The sequence below is a fragment of the Artibeus jamaicensis genome, unplaced genomic scaffold (genome assembly GCF_021234435.1).
Source record: "Artibeus jamaicensis isolate MK-2021 breed Jamaican fruit bat unplaced genomic scaffold, CSHL_Jam_final contig_444, whole genome shotgun sequence".
Lineage (NCBI taxonomy): Eukaryota > Metazoa > Chordata > Mammalia > Chiroptera > Phyllostomidae > Artibeus > Artibeus jamaicensis.
In genome coordinates this window covers 10,210,434-10,223,093 of record NW_026521831.1, presented here as the reverse complement: position 1 = coordinate 10,223,093, position 12,660 = coordinate 10,210,434, and the positions used below count along the sequence as shown (strand labels likewise).

The window sequence follows — 12,660 nt, the reverse complement described above, 5'->3', positions numbered from 1 at the left end:
TTTTTAGAAATAACCAGCTTAAAATCAGTACCCCAAATGGCATATTTTGGGGTGGCTAACTTTCCTGTCCCCCCGTTTCCAAAGGGTTTAACCATTTCCCCTACTGTGTAATTTTAAATAAATTCTTGTGTTTAGATAGTATGGGAATAAAGTTCCACCTAGAATTATTGCTAAATAGTTGAGTCCAGATTCATATTTTTGTGAGAGAAACAGAAATTTGATTTAATTTTCTAACGTAAAGTATACAAACAGGTAAGTTACTTAATATCATTGTTGACATGTTTCCTTTTGATTTTGTAAGGACATGTTTTTGGAAGATCTTTAGAAATGAGACTAAAAAATGAGACAGCCAAAAAAGTTTTTAGATGTGCTTTTGATCATCTCCTTTAAGAAGGTCTATTTTTGCTTCATTGCACAAACAGAAGTTGAAACTAAATTTCCGGCTTTGCTTTTAAAATGACTTTATAATCAGAAAGTTTAAGGAAATCTAGAGTAATCAAAGTTTAAAAAAGAGTCATGTATTTGAGATCCAAGAGAATGGCTCTGCTGGAAGTGCTGATTCAGGAAGAAACCCAGAGCATCCTGATTAGGAGGTGGACCCAAGGAGTTTTACAAGAAAGCACCGGGGGGTGGGGGTGGGGGGTGGTAACTGCATCAGTAGAAGGAGGCAGTTTCTGTGGGTGTTAATAAGCTAAAGAAGGAATTTCTGTTGGTGCAAATACGCTGACAGTGATACTACTTCTAAAGAATGTCTGTTGTTTTCAGTCCTCTCCTCGTAATGTCTGCTTCCCTGTTGGTTTTGCAAACAGAAGTGGTTGTTGGGAGTGTGGTGCTGCTTTAGTCCAGTTCAGAGGTCCTTTTGCCCAGTTTTAATGTTCTGAAGTTTTGGGGAATAAGCCGTGCAGGGCAGTTCCTCTTGAGTGGCAGCTCCGGCTCCATCCTGAAGTGGCTGCATTTGTATGATTTTTTTTATGCTGCAATCACAGATGATTGCGATTCTGCTTTGTTGGTAACCCCGTGTAAAATATTTTGGAAATTTCCTTCATATTTAAGTCTGTCAAGTCTTTTATATGGCCCTTAATTTCAGAGTGAAATAATATCAGAAATCTTACAGTAATTGGTTCACGTCTTTGGGGTCACACACCACACCCAGTCTGCTCATGCCCAATGTAAGGAAAGAATGAGAAGTGATTGCTCAGGTGAGACCATGGCAAACCTGTCATGACGTACACAGCATATGGCATAATGACAGTCCCCACCCACTGTGAGTGGAGAGTAGCGGTAATTACAACAATAATTATAATAGCAGCTGGTACTATTTCAGTACTTACTGTGGGCCCAGAGCTGCTGTTGAGCACTTGACCTGAATTTTTAAATCATTGAATGCTCACCCCACCATGACTCGGGGCTACAGATAAGGAAGCCTAGCCCTGAGCACTCGGGCTCACCCAGCCAAGGCTTCCGGTTCTCCCGCCTCCCGCATCCACCCCCCCTTTGCCCTTCCACTGCAGCCCCTCCCCGCAGAGGGCAGTTTGGGACGTCCAAAGAGATGCAAGACGCACACAGTCCCTGAGCTCAGGGAGAGGTAAGAGGGGGATACACAGGGAGAGGAAACCCCACGGCTGTCCCCTCGTCCCCAGCCCCCGGCCGTGTCCGTAGCGTGGGCCTCGTCCATCTCACCTGCCCTGTGCTGCTTGCTCATCCCCCTGGCTCTGGCCTCCGCCCTCTGCACCACCCTCACCCCCGCCTGCACATCTCATCATGTCATGCTCCACTTTCAAATCCTCCCACCACATCCAGAAAAAAAAGACAGCCTGCCATCCCCTCTAGCCTTGGATCCCAACCTCTGATTGTGTCAGGGTCACCTTTTGAACTTGATAAAGTGCATGTCACCAGGCCCCAGCCTGGGGAAGAGGATGAAAAGCTTTCTGGGGGTGGGAGGTGAGCGATTCTTACACGATCCCGGTTAGAGAACTTTAATCTAAGGTGATGGCTTCCTTGCTGGTCCGTCCGCCCCACTGGCCTGGAAACGCTGAGAAGCCCTCAGCTTTGTCTGGCCAAGTACCTCATCCTAACTGGCACTGAACAGTAGTTCATATACCTGTGTGACTATATCGTGAAGCAAATTCTCTCAGTGCGACAATTTACACAGATTGCATAAAACAGGCCTTCATCTAAGCCGTTAATGCTGATTTCCAGCAGTGACGGGTAAGAAGGCGGCAGAATCACAGCCAGCCTCCTTCACCTTTCCTGTCGGCCTCCTTGCGGCTTTCCCCCGAGGTAGTGGAGGGCTCGGCGCCGGCATGGGACACAGTCCACCTCTAGATGCGGACATTTACTGCTCACTCACAAAGCAGAGCACTGGGGTTTTACCAGGAGGGCAATTTCTAGGTCCTGCTTGGTCACTGCTGGCTCAGGTCAAAGGAGAGGAGGAAGTGCAGCGGTGGCCTAAGGTCACTGGCTGACTGGCAAACGTCTGCATGGCAAATCCCGCATTGGTGAAGAGTCCCTCTAATAACTGCTCAGGCAGCGAGAACCGGGGTGTCCTCTGCCTTGGGGACAAAGCAGACCTGGGTTAGCCCGTAGCAGTCTGCAGGAAAAGGGTGAAAACAGAGAAGTCCGGCCACGAAAGATGGTGCCCCCAGTGGGAGAGAGCCGGCACCCTTTTTAAGGCCGGCGAGTGTCATGGGGAGTCAGGTCTCCACCCCCCACCGCTCCCTCACCTTTCATGAAACGTGGCCCAGACTCATGGCCACTCAAAGCCCATTAATCAGTAAAATGTGTGGTTTCACGCTGTCAAACCCCCTGAAGGCCAAAGGCAAGACAACAGGGTTCGATAACTTGTTGCCATCTTTGGCATTCCTTTTTTTTTATTGTAACTTTTTTATTACCATTTTCCTGCTGTTTTAATGCCTCTGTGATTACTCCACACAGTAGGGCCGCGAGGAGGCAGCAGCAGGTGCCGCCGTCTGCCGGGTGTCCCCGAGCTGGTCCTCAGGCTGCAGCCTGCCTCTCCCGGAGAGAGGAGCAGGCAGCCCGAGGGCGGCCGGCAGGGCCGAGCAGGCGGAGGCGGGCCGGTCCCTCCCAGCAGACCCGGGTGGTGGCCCGTTCACTGTCAGCACTCAGAGTTGTTCGCTCTTACCCACCAGGACAGCCATGGGGATTTACTTGTAGTCCCCACAGTGTATTTACTCCCTGCCCACATCCTTATGAGGTTCTTTCTAAATGGTGCATGCGAAAAGTGATTTGTCCAGACTTTTTCAATTTCTGAAACATCGGTTAAAAGGAAGGAAAAAAAGTTCCTATTATTGAGCATGTCCAACGGGCCAAAAATTTCACAGGTGTCCTTCATTTGTGCCTCACTGTCGTCTTGGGAGGTTGCTGATGTGATCGGTTCCCATCTCACAGATGAGGAGCCTGAGGCCAGATTCCAAATGCTTTCCCCAGCGTGCAGGGAAGAACGAAGGCAGCATTTGAACAGGGCTGCAGTTTATCGTGTGGTTCTCTCTGTACTGGACACTATGTCTTGCACACCACGTGGATTTATCTCATTTAATCCTCATGACAGCTGTACGACGTAGGCACTGACGGGGAAACTAAGGCTCCCGGAGGTGGCTTGTCGGTGTGAGTGGCGAGGCAGAGTGCACCCCGGGTGTGCGCTTGCCTCTGTCTGTGTTCACTCGCCCCGTCTGAGACCAGACCTTCACTGAAAACGCGATTTGCCTGGGGTCGGTTCCAAAGGTTCTTCGCAGTCTCCACACTCCAGCACACGACTGCACAGATGCCGCCTGGAGAGTGGGTGCTCTGCAACCCTGTTCGGATAAATTTTGTACATGTGCACTGTGTTTTTTTCTTCCAGATCGGCCGTGGATTTGGAACATTCCCTACACCAGAGCCCCAGACACACACGGGAACATGTGGGTCCCCTCCTGAGAGAGCGGAAGCTCTGGGAAACTTACATGTAAGACACCGAGCCCCCAACATCACATGTTCTTGTTCGTTCAGGGCGTTCACGTCCCTTCAGGTTCTCTCTGCACCCCCAGGACACTCCTTGCAAAGGTCACTCTTTTGAACATGGATGTTGGTTATAGGTTTAGTGGTCTTTATTAACATTTCTCACTAAAAAAATGTTATATTTTCTTAATTCTCTTTTCTATGCTGTGCTTTGGAATAAGAGCAATTAAACTCCACACTGTGAAAAGAACACATAGATGTAAAGTCCTCGTAGTGACTGGAATCCTCAGTGGTGTCAGCTCTTCTAACTGAGGGCTGACTGTGTAGGTGGTGCGTTGTTGGGGAAGGTGCTCTTCATTCAGCCGGCACCTGTCAGAGGGGACATGTGACCGTTGGCTGTCTCCCCCAGCCCTCGCCCAGCTTCCTGAGGGTCTTGGGGTTGCTGGACCTGCATCTGCAGATTCCAGGCGCCCGTCCCTGACGCTGGCGCAGTGGCCCTTCACACCAGGGAGTGTGTGGCCTCAGCCCAGCAGCTTCAGGGCGCTTTCCGCCATCCCAGCGCTGTGCTGGCTGCCTCACTGCAGACGATGGGGCTCCCCCGGCCCCGGGCCGGCTGCCATTCTCCCCGAATCCCTCAGGCTGTGGGGGTGGCGGGGTGTCTTCCATTCCCACAAGTTTCCAGGAAAAAAAAAAAAGCTCACAGGATCACACAAACGCACACAGGTATTCTGCTTGGAAGGAATCCTAAATGGTGAGCCAGTTTGGCGCCTGTGTCTACAAGTGAGGAAACTGAGGCCCAGAAAGGTCCAGGGAGTCCCCCAGGTCACACCGCTTGCTGGGTCGAGGCTCCGAGTGTCTTTCCACGTTGCGCGCACACGTCCTTCGCACCTAGGGGTCGGGGTCTCGCTGGGCCATCAGACCTGTCTCCTTTAGCGCGAGGCTGATTTCCAGTTTGCCTCCAGCCTCTTCATCTTACAGTCGAGAATGGTGTTACATGTTCATTTGGAAAGATTTTTTTTAAAATCGTTCTTTTAACTTTTTCAGAGGCCTAGAATTTTCGTCTTGGAAACTGTGAAGGGAGGGAGGGAGTGGGTGCTGTGCTCCAGGAGGGACCGACCTGGCGAGTCCTCCAACCCCATCGGAGAGGCCGCTTCCCGGGCCGTATGCCGGGATTCTACACAGAACGTTCCCTAAGTTGTTGTTATTATTGCTACTACTTTAGTGTGCTGCTTTAAAAAAAAATGTTGAAAAGCCACTGAAATAGTTGAACCAGTTCATTTCACAGGCAATAAAACAAAGGTTTCAACCCTTTCTGACCCAGCCTTCTCCTGCCCGGAACACTCAGGCCCTGTGTCAGATGAGCCCGGCAGACGGTGGGGGTGCCCTGGGCTGGCAGCAGGGGCCCCGGGCAGCGCCCAGCAGTCTGAGCCGGGCGTCCGAGGGGCCCAGAGTCTCTCCAGCGAGGTGGCCCCATCCCAGGAGGCGGCCACGGGAGCTTCCGGGAAGCGAGGCAGAGTCACAGCGGCTACAAGCAGTCAGCCTGCCCTAGGACCCAGAGGCCTGGGCTGCTCGGGGTCCGGTCCGATAGGACGTTGGCGGCAGATGGACAGCCACCAGTCACAGCTGGTCCCACGGGTATGTGGTCCATCTGATCCATGTACCTGCAAAGGGGCTTAGAGCTCAGAGGGAATTAGAGCTGGAACCCCTTCCTTGTGAATACTTTGCTGAATACCTCAAAGAAAAGGAAAGCTTGTATAGACATTCTTTATTTACATTTATAGAACACAGTGATTGTGTTGATGGATAAGTGACATTAATTATGACAAGCTTGATGACAAAAGTCTATGCAGGACCTCAGTGGCCTGCAGAAATGAACTAGCTGTTGTATAGGGTTAAGTCCGAAACTCCACTGATAACGTGCGGAGCGTCGTGCGTAGGTCAGACCACATTCTGATAAAACCTGGCAAGTTTTCCAGGTTCAGTAGCCCACTTCCAGTAGTGCCCAGAATAGTGCGACAGACGAAACTGCACAGTTTCTCCCTGCGTCTGTCACCTGGTAAGTTAGATCTCGGGGGCCGTTGCTTGTTTAATGGGATTCACACGCAAAAACAAAAGACAAGACAGATCAGAGGAGGCAGCGCTCCGTCCCTGGGAGATGCCAGCTGCATGCGTGACCAGGACACAGCACGGAGTCTGGGGACCCCCTGGGAGCCATCTCTGCCCGCTGGTCCCCGAGCAGGCATGCTGACCGGCAGGGGCTGGGCTCCCACTGTGCGCCAGGTGCTCTTCCACGTGTCTCACGTGTGTTAATCGGCTTAATCTTCGTGACACCCCGTGAAGGGGTGCTGCTGTCACCCCCACTTTACAGATGGAGAGAGGAAGACACCGGCCCCAAAGCCCCAGCCAAGGAGGGGGCCCTGCGTGTGTGACGTGCGGCTGTGGCTGCAAACCCGGCGCCCCCCCTCCTCTGGGGCCGAATCACGGTGGGCACACCAGGGCAGACCGGGGGGCCAGCCGCTGAGTGCCGCGGGACCAGGCAACACCGAGCCACTGCGTCCTTGGAGCCAGAGCCGGACGGGCGGGCTCCTGTCCGGTGAGAGCATCCAGCGCTGGCCGAACGCTTGCCCTGCCTCGTGCCTCACCCTCCAGTAACGTGGGCGAGCGGATTTCACTTCCGAACGAAGGAAACCAAGACGGGAATTTAAAATCCAGGGTTCTCGGAAAGCTGTGAGTGAGTGAACCCTGTCGTCTGAGTGTTCCAGAACAGGTTTCTTCACACTGTGGCCACGGCCTTTTAGAGAATCATGAAATCGGCTTAGGGGGCTGTGACCAGCATTTTTAAATGAAATAAAGTGTCTGTGTGCAACACAGAGGAAGGTTATTTTTGTTTCAGCTTGTGTATCCGTGAGTTACAATACAAACTGAATCCCTTCCCACAGCTGCTAGTTCAAGCCCCTGGATGAAGACAGATTGGTTCACCAGGAAGTGACTGGAGCTTTGACCAAAGCCCGAGTCTGGTCCCAGCTCCGCCCCCTCCACAGAGTCCTCATGACCTCACCTTTGAGTGGGGCCGATTGCCATCCTTCCTGCCTGGGGGTTTGTGGAACCGGTGCTCAAACACGGTGAAAACGGACCCACAGACATTGTAATGTTCTCACTCCCAGTCGGTGAGAGTGCTGGGCGCTGGCAGCCTCTCCCCGGGGCGCTTAGAGGATGTTAATTCAGGTGTCGGAACCAGTGGGCCTCAGTACTGCCCCCAGGCTGCCAAATGCAGGCTGTTCCCGGGGGCGGGGGCAGGTGGAAGGGTCCTGGCTGTGGCAGGCCCAGGCCCGTAGGCCCCTGGGTTCCAAGGGAAGCCAGCCCTGGGCCAGGCCCTGACCGTCTCCGCACAACTGACCCGCCTATTTCCGGCCCTGAAAGTGCTGGCTCCCCTTAGGCGTCCTGGTGGTGGCCAGTAGTGGCCTCATGGTAGTGGGGAGTCATGTGGGTCTGGGGGTGAGCTGTCACTTCACCCCCGGAAGTCCATTTTAGGAATGAAGAAAGGCCCCAGAGGAGCTCCTGCCCACGGGTGCATTCTTCAAAATCGTAAAGCAAGCTCCTGTGTCCTGCAGGACTCTGATACTTTCACAGGCACAAGAAATGGGCACCTTTCATTGCGCTGAGATCGGCAGAAGCTGCCTCTGGGTAGCGAAATAGGTGGGATGGCGTTGGTGAGCCACTTAACAGCATTCTGGACGCAACCCGTGGACACCTGTGGAGAGCCAGCCTGAGCCCAGCTGTGCGTTTCTGCCCTGGTCTGGCGCCAGCCTCCCTGACAGTGGATGGCCTGTCCCCGTGGTCTCCGGTCCCCGTGGTCTCCGGTGCCCCCTGGCCTGGCTCCCTGGCTCCAGCGCAGAGCGGACTGGGCGGCCGTGGGAATAGGTGCAGGAATGGGAAGAGGGGACTGGCTACATAGGGAACGAACTTTGAGGAGCCAGGAGAACGTTCCTACCATGATTGTAGCGTTGACTACATGTTACAAAACCCCTTGAATAAGACACCAAATTGGTAACTTTTTTCTTTGCAATTCTCTATCAATGCTATTGATATTGTTGGGACGGAGGGAAATTTGGATTCTTTTTAAACTAAATTTCCAGCTAGCTCAAAGATGTAAGTGCAAAAATTAAACCTTAGAAACACTAATCCAAGGGCTAGATATCTAGATAAAAATCTGAAAGCATGATCATCGCAGGAGGCACTGGCAGAGTAGGGTCAGGAAAATATTCAGAAGACGACTGTGTAAAGAACGGGCTATACAAACACCTCAGTGGAAAACCTTCATACAAAGTGAGATCTTACGCTTGGGTCAGGTTAATGCATCTCCTACAATACCAGGCTTCATTGAGTACAATGCTTTTATTAAGGTCTCTGCTATTAAAAAACACCGACACATAGATCTTGCGTTGTACAATTATTGTTGAAGATGCTGTATAGTTTAATACTCCCCAGCGTAGGTTCCATGTGCTGAACTCCTTTTAGTATTTAGTGGCAGGGACCGGTCTCAGTCTTTGGAACCTGTCTCCTAGATAATACAAAATATGCTACAATAAAATATGCTTTATTTTCGTCTTAGTGGCTAGGGAACTCAGGTCTACATTTAATGTTTTATTAACAGATTTGCTTCTTTCCCTGTAATACCATGCCTTTCTTTTGCCAGTATTTTATTGTATACATGTATGTAAAGACATCATGATTCCCATCCATTTTGGAAGCAGATGTGATATAATAAAGTTCAAGATCCCTTTTAGCAACAAGGTTCTGTCTTACTGTTGGTTAAGGGAACACTGAGTACCGGGACTCACCCTGCACTGGGCCGACTGACACAAGGGCGGGCAGGTGGGGTTGAGGGAGAAGTGGAGAAACAAGGATACTTAGGTGACGGGGCCTTACTCCTACCACAGTGACCCCCAAACTGCGGGAGGGAAGAAATGCAGATCTCAACTTCCTTCCCAAAGGACCGTACCTGCTAGAAACACCTTCCTGCCGAGAAGTGAGCAGCAGCCAGAGGAACTTACCTGCCGCTTCCTTCACTCGCCTTCCTCCTTCCACCGGTGGTTTGGCGGCCTCCTGGGCATCTCCAGTCCGGCTGTGCATAAAGCCCATCGGCAGGAGGGTGCTGTGGGCACCAGAACCTGAGTCACCCTGACTCTTCCAGGATCATCCACCAGAGACAGTGGGGGCGCCTTGTCTTCAGATGGAGAGTGTTTTACAGGACAGGACGTCCTCCTTCAACTCGGCATTCGTGGCTGCCGGTGCCGTGTGCGCCGGACTCAACTGCACTGCTTCCTTCGCCTCTTGTTTTGTTACAGCGAGGCTGCCGAGGTTTTCTAGTCCTTGTTCTCCAGTATCACAGCTAATTATCAACGTGTGCTTTTTAAGGTTTATTTGAACCTTTGACAACAGTTACTGGTGGCGTTGATTCTTCTGTGTTTGGCAGAGTTACTGTCACCTGCTCGCCTCTGCCAGCCTCGAGTGCCCCTTCACAGGGAGTGTCCACAGAGTGGGTCTGAAGTCCTGGTGCACAGCGTGAAAGGCTCGCGGATGCTGCTGCTTCTCAGAACTCGCCTGACATGAGAGCCGCCGGCGACCGTCCGTGCACCAGGGTCCATTTGTCGTCACTCTGTCGGCTTCGACTTCGCCTTCCAAAGGGCGCGCCCCACATGCGCCACCTCAGCCTGGAGGAGCTGCACTCGCAGCCAACCACCAATTTGGTGACTTTTGTTGTGTGTAAATGATAATAAGTTCCCATTTAACATCATCGATAGGTTCTGGGACCTAAAGGAAAACAACGTGTAACAAAACCAGATTTACCAGAGGGTAATTGATATAACGAGCAGTTAATTTCCTATGGCGTCTCATCAACTTTACAGCGAGACGTTATTCAAGGATCCGCTGTATAGCTCAATAAAGCCGATTTTATAAAAACACCAAGAGCCCTGGCTGGTGTGCCTCAGTGGACTGAGTGCCAGCCTGGAAGCGAAGAGTCGCCAGTTCGATTCCCAGTCACGTGCCTGGGTTGTGGGCCAGGTCCCCAGTGGGGGGGTGTGCAAGAGGCAACAGATTCATGTTTCTCTCCCCCCTCTTTCTGCCTCCCTTCCCCTCTCTAAAAATAAATAAAATATTTAAAAAAACAAAGTATGTACAGTTTGGATATGTGCATTTATGTAAATTTTACATCAAAAGAAATCTAAATTGTTGAACTCTAATGATAACACCGTATTTTGTCATGTATAATACACCTCTGTATAATGTCCACCCATGGTTTTGTGCACATTATACACAGATTATAGCCATGATACATGATCATTATATCCACGTATAATATGCATCAAAACTTTGGGCAATGGAGTGCACGTTATGCACAGGAAAACACGGTACACGCTGAAGGATCCAGGGGCGAGTGTATTGACACCTGCAGTTCATGCTGAACTGCATTAAAACGAGGTATGTTCACAGAAGGACAGATACATGGCAAAGCCAGCGGGAAAACAAGTACACAAAGTTGCCACTGAAATTCCTTTCAACGTCGGTGTAAGTTGGAAGTGTTCGTTTTAAAACATTGTGGGGGAAACCGAGTAACTTCAGGTTTCCGGCTGGGCCAGGTGGCTGTCGAACCAGCTCTTTCACAAATCACAGTGTCAGCTCTGGAAAACAACTTCCTGAAAAACCAGCTGCTCAGAAGCACTGAAAGGGACTAAAAGCAGGCAGAAACTGGGGGGCAGGCAACAACTAAGAATGGCCCTGCGCTGGGTGGGTTTGCTGGGGCCGGGTGGGGGCAACGGTTGTCGTTTGTTTGTTGTCTGTGTTTTGCTCTTTGTTCCTTCCCACTGTGGGTCCAAGGTCAGGTCCCCGTCCAAACGGGCAAACTGCCTGTGGAAAACCTGCTGTCTTGCTGGCTGGACAATCGCAGTACAGGGTTTGGGGCAGCCGCAGCCTCTGAGAGTAGAGAGGGAAGTAACAGGAGAGAGCCAGAGAGGGGGTCCCCAAACTCTGTACGTGAACTGCTCGCGTCTTGGGCTGGCCGCTGACTTGTGTGAGCACAGCTGAGGCTGACAGAACTCAGTAAAAACTCAGCCGCTTCCCACCACAGGGGGGGCAGTTTTGTGGCCCAGTTCAGCCAGGTTCAACTGCATGCTGAAAAATAGTTATTTTCCTAAGAGCATAACTGCATCCAGAGCTTCTGCAGTATATTCTAAATTATACATCAATACAGTATCTAGGACATAATCCCAAATGAGTCAGTATACAAATAAACAGAAAAACTTAACTCATTCCCCAAAGAAAAGTGGAGGAAACCAACCCTAGAATTTCCAAAGATCTTAAAGCAGCCATTGAAATTGATGTTCACATGTGTAAAAAAGATTTTATATTGAATAAGAAGACAGTTAATCAGCAGAGTAATAGAAGTTGTTTTTGAAGAACTGAATGGGAATTTTAGAAATAAAAAGTATAATACCTGAAATTTAAGAGTGACAAAATGGAGATGATGGGGGAGTGAAGTCAATAAATAGGTCAATAAACATTATCCAGTCTGGGGAACAAAAAACACTGGGAAAAATGGGGAGGGAATACTAGGGACCTGTGGGGTACATCAAAAAGTTAACTTACATGTCGTTGGAATCGTAGCCTGTGACAGTGAAATAACAGATGACAAAGATGAGCAAATACAGGGCAGAGAAAACAAGTGCCTAAAATCTCCCAACTTTGGTGACAAATTTACAGATCCAAGTTCAGTGAATAACCAGCAGTATCAATACAAAGAAAATGCCACTGGGGGAATCACAGTCGAACTACCGGAGACCGAGCTCAGGGAGGAAATGTGACAAGCAGCTGGAGAAGCCAGCAGCTGCAACCACTGACCAGCCTGGGGGCAGAAAGGGGCCAGAAGACATTCCAACGGCATTGCACTCTAAGGTGCCGAGAGAAAAGTCCCCTCCGGAATCTGCACCCAGCAAATACCCTTCAAGAATGAAGATGAAATGACCACGTTTTCAGATAGGAGAAAACTAAGATTTTGTAGATCTGCTGAAGGCAGTCCTTCTGGCTAAAGGGAGAGTGTATCAGAGAGAAACTCCATATTCAGTAAGGAAGGAAAACCATTTGAAATAGCAGACATCTTCATAATGATAAAAGATAAAGATAAAAAGACGTTTTCTCTTTAAGAACAGGGCACATACATTGTGTCCTGACTGGTGTGGCTCAGTTGTTTGGAAACAAACTTAAAATGGCTCATAGACACAAATATAAAAGCTAAAATTATAAAATGTCTGGGGGGGGGAAGACATGCAACCTTTGAGGGAAATAATGATTTCTTAGTAAACAAAGAACACTAAATAAGAGATTAATATATTGAGCTTCACCAAAATTAAAACCATCCATCAAAAAACATCTTTAAGGAAATAAACAGTCAAGCCAGGGGCTGGTAGAGAATATTTGCAAGATAGGTATCTGAGAAAGGACTGGTTTGATTATATAAAGGGTCCCTGTAATTCAATAATGCAAAAGAGAAAACAGTTTTTCTAATGGGTGAAATATATCAACAGGTCGTTTACAAAGGCAGATATACAAATGGCCAACAAGCACATAAGTTATCAGGGAAATGCAAATACAAAAAAAATGAGATACTACCACACCTCCGTCAGCATGATTAAAATTGAAACAACTCAC

General features: G+C 49.8%; 1 protein-coding gene across 9 annotated transcripts in view; it reads left to right on the top strand.

Moving 5' to 3' along the window:
* TDP1 (tyrosyl-DNA phosphodiesterase 1) overlaps positions 1 to 9,992 on the top strand; it is a 69,497-nt gene extending 59,505 nt beyond the window's left edge. For 5 of the 9 annotated variants that reach the window (XM_053666041.1, XM_053666039.1, XM_053666040.1 and 2 more), the window contains one exon: positions 3,860 to 5,100. In XM_053666041.1, coding sequence (XP_053522016.1) covers positions 3,860 to 3,933 — 74 coding nt within the window. In that variant the 3' untranslated portion in view covers positions 3,934 to 5,100. The other 4 variants (XM_053666046.1, XM_053666044.1, XM_053666045.1 and 1 more) reach the window with 4 other exon arrangements.
* The last annotated feature ends 2,668 nt before the right edge of the window (positions 9,993 to 12,660 follow it).